Here is a 12,613-nt window from a genome sequence, read left to right on the forward strand (position 1 = left end):
CAACACTTTCTCACTTCCTCTTACAACTTCACCATCCAGACACAAACCACAGTGGGGAGTTTGGCTTCAGCACACATTGTTCTTCAGCTGAGTGATTCAGCCGCTCTGAACTCAGGCCCTCGCCTCTAGCTAATAATATTCTCAGATGGTGTCTCAGTACTATCTGCTCTGACCAGGAGTTAAATATGCTTAAAAACTGGAAAGACAGAAATTGTAAGTCTCTTGACTTCAGTTATGTAAGAGGTGCACGGACACAACACACTGTTAAAAAGTTATCGCACAATGCAATTCACCAAAAAGGAATGATGGATCTCAGGGCGTCTTTCTGATGTAAATGGAAGGACAATTTCGTCTGCATCTCAGCAAAGTCTCATATCTGCTCTGTGAATGTTTTGTGCAGTTTGGTATCGTCGATGCTGACGGTGGTTTGAGTCTGTGGCAGACTAACACCAGTGGGAATGCCCCCAAACCATTCTTGGTAAGAAACATCTAAAGCCAAATGATTTCCAAACCTATCTTTTATTTTCAGATTTTTGCTTACGCTTTATGAGCAACAATCCTGCTTCTCTAGACTATGATGGCATTAATACTAACCATCTCATTTGTTTCTCTCTGCCAGACATTGCAGTGTCACAACAAGACAGCTCATGACTTTGTCTTTGTGGGCTCCTCCTCCCTCATTGCCACTGCAGGTCTTTCCACAGACAACAGGTATTGAAATCTCTGCCTTGAAATTCTTTTTTGATGCTGAATCTTTTGTCAAATTAAATTTCTCCGTGCTGTGCCCGACAAGGATGAAGGTGTCCTTTGGTTGAACTGTGAAGACCGGATAATGATTTGGGTTATTTTTGTCTCCACAGGAACGTGTGTTTGTGGGACACTCTGGTGACTCCTGCTAACAGCCTCGTACATGGTAAGACTGGGCACAGAAAAACAGTGAATCAATGGTGTCCTCTCATACATGTCTTGCTTAAATATTTATTTTCCTCTAAATGGGAACATAATTTACAAATTTGACGACATATTCTATCAAATAAGACCTAAATCTAACGATTGAGACCATTAATTCCTCACGAAAATATTTACTGACCTTACAAGTAGGGTAAAGTTATTTTTGCAACCAGCCAGAAGGCTAGGTCTATTTCTTATATCGTCTATGGTTAACAGTAAATTAACCTGGCACACTTTTAATTATTGATTGTTGATGTTAGAGTTTAGCTTAATGAACTATGTTTACTTCCTCTCAAATGTAAAGACATGCTGGTTTTCTTATAACACGATTTTCAGCAGATAAACCATATTTCAGCACCCTGCTTGGTCTATGATTTGCATTTTTGTGTTCCCTCATTTAATTTATCGACCACATATTTTTTTATGTTTTTCCTGTCGATGCATCCCTGTTTCTCTGTAAGTGTTTTTGCCCTCCACCTCATTCTCCGTGTTTCTGTGTCTCCGTAGCTTTCTGCTGCCATGAGTCGGGTGCTACCGTCTTGGCGACGGCCCCCAGGCAGCAGCTGCTTATCACAGGTGGGAGGAAAGGTTGGATCAGTGTCCTGGAGCTTCCCCACAGGCACCAGCGGCAGAGTTTCCAGGCCCATGACTCACCGGTCAAAGCACTGGCTGTCGATGTAATTGAGGACTTCTTTATCAGCGGATCAGCAGAGGGCAACATCAAGGTAAATCTGACTTAACTCTCTTTTCTGATTCATTCATTTCAAAACACAACAAGCTAGAAATGTTGCATAAGGGTTTTTTTTTGGTGGCTCTCAATGTGTGCGTTTACATGCATGTTAGAAGTCCAGTTGTATGTATTTTCATGTATACTTGGACTAGACAAGTTGTCCGATTGCCTGTCTTAGTCGGACTTCGGCCTAAGCTCGATTAAACTGTGCACGTAAACGTACGGACTGTCCGTTAGAAATGAAAATCAGAGACTGCGTGTGGCACAAGCCGAGCCGAGCTGACCCCCTCCTGTCACATCAGTAAAAGTTCATCACCTTACCTGTAGCTAAATGAAACCACGTTTCATGCATCGTTCCCCCGTGTCACCTTTCACATGTGTTTGTGACGTGACGTAACAGTTGGCGACTCCTGGTGAAAGATGACTCTGAAAATCATTTTGTGTGATCTTTACTTTAGAGAAATCTTTGATTAAGTTCTGTGACTTTTTCAAAAGAAAATTATAAATTTTGTAAGAGAGCTCCAGTGGGAAAAATGCTTAAAAAAAACTTACATTTGCATCACAAAGAGTCTTTGTAGCAGCCAGGTGTGAATCTGTCATCTGCCCTGCATGATGACAGATTCCATAGTGACAGAGAACCCAATCAAAGTGTCACTTTATATCATAATTATCTTACTTAATCATAAGTATGATGGACTTCCTACTCATAACAATAGTAGAAGTCCAATCCATTCAAATGGTGGCCAGTGGGCCACATGCAGCCCATAATCAACCACATAGTGGCCCAGCCTGTGATTTCACCAGAAATAAGTAGAGAAACATTTTTCTAAAGATTCCCACATCAAATCCTGCAGTCGTCTGACAGGTTTGATAGCAGCGTTAGTTCTTTTTTTATTCTTTTGAAGGCACTTTGTGATGTCTGTGGGTCGTATATGACCATCTATTTTGTCTTATTTCAAAAAGAAACAAATTTGGATTTTATGCACTTGAGATGACAAACAGATTTATTTTTGATTTAAAATAGTTACAGCTAATACCGTGTACTTTATTTATGCACTTTGAGGTAAGGCAAGGACTGGTAAGACAAAAATAATTGTATTGCTAGTTCTTAATATTATTTTTTTTAAATGGACTTTTTTATGTACGTTTTAAAATTGTCATCACCTGCAGCAGAACATTGGATGGTTCCGGTATAAGTGATGGTTACTGGACTCTGTGGTGTGAAAAAGTGTGTGAATGAGTGAGTCTTTAGTTAATATTCAACTTCAACTGCGAGTAAATAGCGAAAATAGTATGTGTTGTCACAGATCACACAGCTCTCACTCAAAGGATGAAGCTGCTGCATCACCACGATGTACGAGCACTGACGCAGTGCACGTCTGCTCGAAATTCAAATGACTTTTATTCTGGATGATTGCTCACACACACACACACACAATAACCCCTCTCCAAAGCTCTGTGCGATGTTACTCATCTGAGGTTGTTAATTGTCTAACAGCCAAATTAAAAATGCAATATGGCTTTGCTGCAAAAGTATAAGCTTTCAAAGAGTGTGGTGAGAGTCCACGGCCCAGAAAGATTAACCAAGTATACAGATTAAGTCTAGAAATACCTTATCAAATAATAAAGCTCCCAGGCTGGGAATATGAACCCAAACTGTGCACGTTACTCAGAGGAAATCCTGGTTCTCGCTGGAAGCTCTTCATGTGTTCACAGTTTCTGCTCTGACAGTTTAAAGAGAGAATTAACTTAAAACATTGCAGAGCTCATTTTCTTTTTTTTCTGACTGTCAACAAATCTTGTGAGAATGAGACCAAAGCTGGTAATATAGTCTGTCTCTGTCAGGCCAGAAAATCTGTTTCTGTTGAAGATTCAAAAAAATCAAAACGGACCATAAAGTTGTTTATATATAAACAACTTTAATATAATCTGTAATTGGTTTCTAAAACATTCTTTTATCGTATTTGTTCGGGATGTCCTGATCCTGAGCTGTAGATTAACTTAAGTATGAAATATTTATTTTGCTAAGCTTAACCTTTCTTTTTTTATTTTCTTTTTTTTTTTAATGGTGTGCTTTGGTAACAGAAAATACTCAAGAGTAACAAGAGTGGCCCAAACAAATTGACAAAGATCCTGATCATTATTATTATTTGTTGAAATGTTTTTCACGTCTGCAAAACCTATGAATAAATTGAGTTATCTGTGTCGGGAGAGTCTAGAAAAGCTTACAATAACGGGTTTTAAGGGCAGACAAGTGCTTCTTGAAGCCAAGGTGAGGAGAGAGCACTGTGAGGACAGTTTCATAGACACTGAATGCACCATGTCTCAATCACCTAAAACACCAAATATAATCAAATTATAAAGAATAAACCAACATAGAACCCGGGATGCAAACCAGCAACCTTCTTCCCGTGAGGCAAGCGAATATAGAAAGTGTTTGCAGTTTTACTTCAAAATTGGTAATAACATCTGATCTCTGTGATCTGATCACGTGCAGGCAGCACTAAGAAAGACTGTTCACACCTGACACTAAACTGTGTCCTGTGACCACATGGGAATGGAATGGACTGAGAGCATCCAGACCTGGGCTCTGCCTGTGATCAGATCACTGAAGATGGATGTTAATACCAGGTCTTAACGGGGTCGTGGTGACACTAGGGGAACAATAAGAGGAGAGCTGAATACTTATAATTCATCCTGAAGGAGACGTGCACGTCTGCTCAAATTTAAGTGGCAATCCATCCAGTAGTTGATGAGATATTTCCGAAGGTATGTTTTTACTGCATTTGCACAAGTGGGAATTTATTGCAGCAAGATAATCTATGTGTCATCATCTTAAAATTAACTACAGTGCCCATTTTGTAATCTCTGAGGGATGAGCTGAATCAGAGGGAGCAGCAGCAGGATCACTTTGGGATTGAATCTCTTTTATATGCCGCGTCTTCACTTCATGAAAAAGCTTCTAACGAGTGAAGTTGTTTTTTTCCTCTGTCTCTTCCCTCCAGGTTTGGAGTCTGGCCACACAGTGTGTCCTCTTCTCCTTCCCAAACGAACACGCTCGCCAGTCGCTGTTCAGGAACCTCGGCACCGGTGTGATGCAGATAGAGGTGGGACCGGCCAATCACATTTTCTCCTGCGGCGCGGACGGAACGATGAAGATGAGGGTCCTGCCGAACCGCTTCAGCGTTGTCAACAACAACCGCGGCAACCTCAAGAACGATGTAAAATTCTTCATATAGACATACAAGTGTGGACTGTTGAGTTGAATAATGTGAAGTGCAGAGGGGTTTTTTTTGGCACTGTTGCGGAAAAAGTACCTTCATACAGTTGGTTCCTCTTAGGGTAACATCACCATGACAACGCAATGTCATGTCACGTGTTGCCAAACGTTTCCAATGAAGAAATATTGACAGGATTTACAGACTTTCACAGAGTGGGAGCGTGTCGTCTAGACGTGACAGTGACCATGCAGCGAAGTGACCACACCTGACCAAACACACACACACACACACACACACACACAAGCCTCTATGAGAGTTTGGAACCATTGTGGACGTTTAAACACAGTGGACACAGGGTAAAGACTGAGGGCACATGTTGTCGTATCCGAGGCCCAGAAAGAGATTCTACAAAAACAAACCTCCATCTCAGCGTCTGCTGAAGAGCACACGGAGGAGGAGGAGGAGGAGAGCTGCTGTTTTTGCACAGGAAGCCGTAGAAGGAGCAGGACCGGTGAGGCGGACGAGTCTTAAAGCAGCGGAGCTCTTCTACTTTTTTAGTTCACGTTCGCAAAAGCAGTCATGAAAGCGGAAGCTCTGCTGAGGCGTTCAGGGGATAAAACGCGACCGTGTGACATCACTGCCGAACCAGAACCTCAGCACAACCGCAGTCACACGGGTGGACGACAAAATCCTCCACAAGCACATTTAATCTAATCACCCTTATTCATTTTTTTTTTTAAACACAAAAATGAAGCCCTCGCAGTGTGACGAGCAGAAGCAGCAGTTGTCGAGAATGAACCGCTCACTTTTTTTATGTTTTTTTTTTGCAGCCTGATTTGAAATGAACAGACTTTAAACAAACAAAATAGAACAAACGCATCATATCTATAGAGAATGTGGTTGTTCTCTGTCTGTAGATGAGAGGGTGAATGTCACACATGTATTATATTGTTTACTGCAGATTAGCATAAAGAATAGAAACAGGAGGAAGCAGCTAAACTCCCTACATTTTGTTTAATTAATCAAACCTTTGCTGCTTTAGGTCTGAATGTACATACACACACACACACACACGTGATGACTATTTTATAGCTTTGCGGTTGCCATTCCACTTTTTTTTCTTCTTTTTTCTATTTTTTTCCAAGGTGACGCTGCTTTCAATGTGACTATATATCAGTTACAGGAACATTGTGTTCTGTAAACATTTAGTATAAAGTTGCAATGGTGTTAAGCACTTTTTTTTTTTCTTTTTTTTTTTCTTTTTTACATTTTAAAAAATTAAACGTACGCCAGGTTTGCCAGCAGGCGTTCCTGTTTGCTTACTGATGACTATATTTCACTTCCTTTGAATAATTAAGATACTTTAAAAACGCGATAATTCTCAGGCAAGTTTTGAAGTTATAATAAGTGTCTCTTTATGTCATCGTTAAGGTTTAACCATTATAATACAGCAATTAAAGGAACAATGTACAAGAGCATCATTCAAATTTTGGAGCTAATTTTCCAAAAACAAGTAACTTAATCCAGTTTGTTCAGAGTTTTTACTTTAATCTACAAGTTTGCTGCCGCCCAGTGTTTTTCTTCCTTTTCCATTTGCACATAAAAGCATTAAGCATAAATTATATTATATGTACCATACAGTAATATACAGATAATATGATAACATGATAACATGAAATGATGTGTTGATTCTGGCTGAGGTGTTTTTTAATTAAAGTGTCCTTAATCTTTGAGAACTACTTCCACCATGCTGGCACAGAACTCCAACTCTGGAGCCTGATTATATTGATAACTGTTATTAAGTTGCACAAATAAGCTTTGTTTTGGCTCTTTATTGGTGTGGGACATCACAAAAAAACAAATCTGTGACTGCTTTTTTTTTGTTGTTTTTTTACACACTATATTAAGCTGAAAGAACATGAAACGTTACTCTTGATGGGAAGACAAACATTTTAGTGGAAATATCATGTTGTATTTTGCTCTTCTCTCTCCTCACATACACACTTTAAATTTCCACCATGGACCACAATTGAAATTTGCCTTGAAACAACATCGTTTCAGACTGATTTTGACGTCCAGTTCCTTCATAACAGTTGCAGTGGTTACCTTATCATTCTTTGTTTTTTTTAATTATCCAGATGCAGCTCACTGCCTCCAGCACACAAACGCACACAAATAATGATCTAACTGCGAATTGAAGTGTGCGGAATTAAATAATCCATGAAGCTAAACTGACCCACACAGATTGTGGCTGTGCTGCTGTAAAGGAAAACATATGTACAGTGAAGACGAACGTGAGGAAAAACTTTTAAGATGATTCAGATATATTGCAGTCATGTCTTGTGTACATATATATATGTATATATATATGTATATATATATACGTACATATATGTATATATGTTTGTATATATAAATATATAAAGTAGGCTTCTCGTAAAAACTGCATAGTCGTAGAGATTAGTCGTAGATAAACGGCAGGTAACAGCAAAAGCCACTTTATAAAGAATAGAAGTCTATATGGTTAAAGGTCTATTTATGAAATGTGTGCATATTTAGGATTATAGACTCGATCATAAAGCAGATATAATCTTATTCTGTGCTCTTCTTTGTTTGTTTTTAATTTTGGGAGCTTGAACAACCTCGTGAGAAACAATGACATAAACTCCAGCAGCAACTGGAGAATAGAATAAATTTTACTATAATCTTTTTTCTCTTTTTTTTGTCTGCTTATTTTCACTCATTCGACTAAATTAATAAGAACCAAATCAACTCTTGACTTCATCTTTCTCTCCCTCTTCAATCTTGCAAATGTGAATTTGATCAGATAATTCTAATTTTATAATAAAGACTATGTGTAAGATAATGTAATATTTACAGAAAATGTATTAATGTAATAATAAACAAAAACGTCCTAACACGGAAATTAGTTTTCTCTTTGATGTCACGCTCCACACACTCTTTATATGTTCACCAGTACACTTTCTATGAGAAATCTTTATTCTTTTACAGTAAATGATGGAAAACAAGGTCACATTTATTGATCAATCATCTCCAAATTTGTCATGGACATCTCTGGTCACAGAAACCCTAGTATTTTTTCCTCTCCATAGGTGCTCATTGTAGAGGAAAATAACGTAAACGTAGCTTTATGTATGAGTCTGACTCAAACAAACAAAGATCCACAGATACATACCATAATATTGGGGTTTCCATTGTGATGTTACCGAGGTGAAAGTGGACATGACTGGAGATGTCCATGGGAAATTTGGTGACGATCGATCGCTGTTTTGAAGCTAGGTGTTAGCTAAGCTAAGTGTTTTAGAACGTCCCAAATAAGGTGTAATTGATTTAAGTTGGCTAGATTTTCACTTCTAAGTAACGACATTTGTAAATATAAAGTGTGTTTTATTGTCAGGTACATTTTATTGACATCTTTTTTTCAACAGCATGGAACAAGAAGGGGAGAGAACTAAAAGAAAATGTCCGACTTATTTTTTTTTCTTCACCAGAGCAGGTGACGGAATATTCTGGACTTTGATTAAGTGAAAACACGCTTGGATTCAGTGACTGAGCTCTCGTTTGGAAGAAACACACGAAGCAGATAAGTACATTTTTCTCGAAATTTTCATTTTTAATTGTGTTTTGGTTTGTTGAATTTGATATAATGATTTTTTTTGAGTTTGTTGGTTGGTCTATAATTCTATTGTTGTTTGAATATATAAGCAAAGATTAACTGCCTTGTTTGTATATTCATTTTGTCCTGTTTTTGTGGGCTAATGAGTCACCAATTTATAAATTATGAATTTGTGAATTTGTAAAAATAGGTATAAATCTGGCACTCAACATTACAACAGTACTTCAGAGGCTTCTACTCTTTAACACAGAAAACCACCCAAACAACATGACCTCAGTCTTTTTTGTCATTACAGTGCAAACAGTTTATTGACATTCATGTCTTCATTTCTGCAAAACACTCAAGCAGTTGTTTTTACAGAATATGCATTTTCCTGTTTTAGTGGCATAGAAATGTGACTGTCGTCAGCATGAAGAGAAAATAAACAAAGTTCTTCAAAAAATCAGTTCAGCCGATGGTCAATGTTTGATGTCAGTTTTTTGGCCGATAAGTTAGGTTGCACTTATTATTGATGGTCTGTTAAATACATGAATCGGGTCATCAAGTAAACTTTGGGATGAAAAATAAAGAGTTTAAAAGACGTGAAGAAGCATTTACCAAGTCTTTGACAGCAAGAAATGAGTGCGCCAATTTTGAACAAATGGCAAACGTATTTATGTTTTCCTCTACCTGCAGTAATCGTTTTATTTATTTGTCATTTTAGGGTTCAGAAATAAGTTCTGATGTACGACAAACGTCTATCAACAGCTCCATATTTTCTGACTTTTAGTTCTGCTGAACTCTGTTCAGTTGGAACGTTGACACGTGAAGTTTTAATCACACAGTCCTAATCCTTTTTTTTTACCGTTTTAAAAGAGTAATTACCACTTCAATGAAACAAAGAGGAAAAAAATTGGTTCTGAATTTGTTTATTTTCATAGAAGAGCAAACATCAAAATAGCAATTCATTCATTTTCATGACTTTCGTTACAGTTTATATGAACAGGATTTTATCAACAGGTTTAGTTTTATTATCACTTCACCCACTACATTTACTTAATATACGTAAGTGATGTTTAGTACCGACACACCAGAACCTCGTGGTTTGACTGATTACAGTGAATTATGAAAACAGACAGATATATATTAATTTAAAGGCACGAGGGATTCAGGTCCAATGGAATGACAATGTGTTCTTCATTCTTGTGATTTAAAAAAAACAAACAACCATGTGATACAGTTTATTATTATTTGACACATTGCTTCATGATTATTATTTCAGAGCTCCAACTCTGTTTAATTAGTGTGTGTTTCTCTTCAGAAACGCCTCGTGTGAGTGGACAGACGGAGGCTGCTAGGCTCGTTCGGTTCAAAGTCATGTGGCTGTCTGCCGAGGAGCTCACAGCTTGGCGTAGTCCTTCAGGATGACATCCAGTTTCTGACTCAGCATGATGTTCCCTTTAACCTTCAGTTTGCCAGAGAAGAATGCCTGGAAATAACAAACAACACAAAAAAAAAACACTTCATTAAGCGGTTTTAAAGTACAGGGAGGGGTCAGACGGGGGTCATCCGGGTGCATCAACCTGCACTTGAGCACAATTTCACGTTTCCTTTGGGGGCAGAACAGTAAATATATATATATATATATATATATATATATATAGAAAAAGTCTCTTAATTGATGAGCTGAACTATCGAGGATGTGCCGCGCGATCCTCGGCTAGAAAATCAATCAGGGGAGTGGTTATGACGACAACCCTCGCTGTTTCCCTTTCAACTCCACCAAGTGATCTTTTCAGCTGGAGAAAGACCCTGCACGAGGGACCTTCAGCAGCAGCACCACAGTCTACACACACACAGATCAATATCACTGCTCCAGGAAGCATATAAATTGTGTTGTGCGATGGCCACTCTGTGACGGATGAGATAGTACTGACATAATAAGTAACGTCTATTGATTAGCCAGTCAGAGTGCTTTCTGAACTTGGTCTGATGGGTCGCTGCCTTCCATTGTTTAATCTAAGTGATGAGATCAAGGGAGAAGTCTTCACAGATCAAAAGACACTTTAATCAAAATAAACGTTTTAAAAATACAATATGAAGCATTTGTGTTTTCAGACATCTAAAAACAATGAGGCTAATGTTGTATATTTTGTTGAAGAAATCAATGGGGACAAAACCGGGACAAAATCTGGACTTGTAGTTAGCCAGTGTGTTTTGTGTCTCTTGTTTTTTCCATTTTCATGGACATTTGCTGCATGGTTCTGTTTCTCATTCTCATTGTGCTCTCTCCCTAAAGAGCAAACGCACAGAGGAATCAAACGAGACGAGTCCCCTGATCCCACGCTGTTTTCTTGATGTCGCCAAACTAGGTATGTTGTTATTGTTTTGACAGAGAAATCCTAAAATCTTGTGTGTGTGATGATGAGAAGTGGTAAAGTTTTAGTTTAGTTTTAGTTAGTACCAGGTATTTCTACCAACGTATTATTGTGAAATATTTGCAGGACTGACTGATATGCAGTTTCATAATGAACAGTCCTGATATTTAAGTACAGAGGAGTAATTACTCAATTATTAATCATCAACATTTTGATAATCGATTAATTGGTTTGAAGCTTTTTTCATGACTAAAACAAGATTTCTGATTGTTTCAGCTTCTTAAATGTGAATATTTTCTTTGTGTCTTTGCTCCAGATAACAAAGAAATAAAAGTGAATCATTTTGGTTTGTGAGCAAAACAAGACATTTGATAAACTCATTATTTCTAGGTTTGATAAACTGATCAACATTTTTTTTAAGGTTTTCTGACATTTTATGAACCAAACGATTCATCGAGAAAATAATCATTAATTGCAGCTCTAGTCATGAGCAAGACATCCGACACAAGAATCAGACTGAACAATGCTGTAGATCAGTTAAAAAGACTTTAAAATCCTGAATCTCCAACATTTAACATGGAAATATCTAAATTCTCAATATTTAACTGAGGAGTCTGCTGTATTTAGTGACAGACGGAGTCTTTGGAGGGAGTACTGAACAAACTATTGTTTTAATTAACTGATTCTAATGATTCAGTACATCGAAAACAACTGCTTTACAAGTCACTAGTTAGTGTGTGTTCGACAGTTTCCCGCCCACGATGTGGAAGTACTATTGTAATGGAAAACCAACCAAACCGTGTAGAGCCCAGCCAAGGTGAGGCGTGCCAGGACCATTTAGTGGAAAAGCGGCATTTGTTAATGCAGGTCACATCAAACTAGAGCCACAGTAAGTGAAGTCTCCTGGATACTTCACCTTCTGAGGGTTGAGTTTCCCCTGCACCACGTCCATGAAGTCTTCATCAGACACCGTCAAGGTCACATCTGCTTTCCCACCGCCAGGACCTTTATGCAGCGAGCCACTGCCGTTCTTCAGATCAATGGCTACAGAAAGACAGTGAGAGGGAGAGAGTGACATTTATGAAATTTATCTCAAATTTTGGACAAAATACTACACTGAAATTTTTGTCACATTTTAGACGACATACCAAACTATAACTTTTTTGTCAAAATTTGGATGACACACTATACTATGACTTTTTGTCACATTTTGGACAACATACTACACTATGACTTTTTTTCATTTTGTGGACTATATACTATACTATGACTTTTTTGTCTCATTTTGGACGTCATCCTATAGTAAGACTTTTTGACCACCACATACTATGGTATAACCTTTTTGACTTATTTTGGAAGACATACTATATAGTATGACTTTTTTGACTGATTTTGAACAACATACTATACTATGGCTTTTTTTAGTGATTTTGGACGACATACTATACTATGACATTTTTTGCAGATTTTGGACAACATGCTGTACTATGAGATTTTTGAGTGATTTTGGACGACATGCTGTACTTTGACTTTTTGTCTCATTTTTTGACATACTATACTGTGACTTTTTGTCTCATTTGGGCGTCATTCTATAGTATGACATTTTTGTCTCATTTTGGACGACATACTATACTATGACTTTTTGTCTCATTTTGACGACATACTATACTATGAATTTTTTAGTGATTTTGGGCCGACATACTATAGTATGACTTTT

At 37.8% G+C, this 12,613-nt stretch overlaps 2 protein-coding genes across 2 annotated transcripts in view; one reads left to right on the top strand and one right to left on the bottom strand.

The window, feature by feature from the left end:
• Positions 1–7,773, top strand: part of LOC122760975 (dmX-like protein 1) — a gene marked incomplete at its 5' end in the record, with an annotated part of 32,957 nt that extends 25,184 nt beyond the window's left edge. Inside the window, 5 exons of the mRNA XM_044016188.1 lie at positions 401–478; positions 620–711; positions 861–913; positions 1,459–1,676; positions 4,687–7,773. Of these exons, the coding sequence (XP_043872123.1) occupies positions 401–478; positions 620–711; positions 861–913; positions 1,459–1,676; positions 4,687–4,920 (675 nt within the window). The remainder of the gene's footprint in view (positions 1–400; positions 479–619; positions 712–860; positions 914–1,458; positions 1,677–4,686) is intronic.
• A 1,658-nt stretch (positions 7,774–9,431) lies between these two features.
• LOC122760974 (peroxisomal multifunctional enzyme type 2-like) lies at positions 9,432–11,988 on the bottom strand. The gene is made up of 2 exons (XM_044016187.1): positions 11,813–11,988; positions 9,432–10,007 (listed from the first exon to the last, which is right to left on the bottom strand). The coding sequence occupies exons 1-2, from the start codon at positions 11,972–11,974 to the stop codon at positions 9,918–9,920; spliced, it is 252 nt and encodes an 83-aa protein (XP_043872122.1). The 5' UTR covers positions 11,975–11,988; the 3' UTR covers positions 9,432–9,917.
• Positions 11,989–12,613: the final 625 nt, after the last annotated feature.

This window comes from Solea senegalensis, unplaced genomic scaffold (genome assembly GCF_019176455.1).
Source record: "Solea senegalensis isolate Sse05_10M unplaced genomic scaffold, IFAPA_SoseM_1 scf7180000014260, whole genome shotgun sequence".
NCBI lineage: Eukaryota > Metazoa > Chordata > Actinopteri > Pleuronectiformes > Soleidae > Solea > Solea senegalensis.

Excerpts from the sequence above, each read along its gene's own strand:
- LOC122760974 (XM_044016187.1), bottom strand. The coding sequence starts at position 11,974 with ATGTCACTCTCTCCCTCTCACTGTCTTTCTGTAGCCATTGATCTGAAG. Across the intron at positions 10,008-11,812 it reads GGAAACTCAACCCTCAGAAG|GCATTCTTCTCTGGCAAACT; the intron begins GTGAAGTATCCA and ends TGTTATTTCCAG.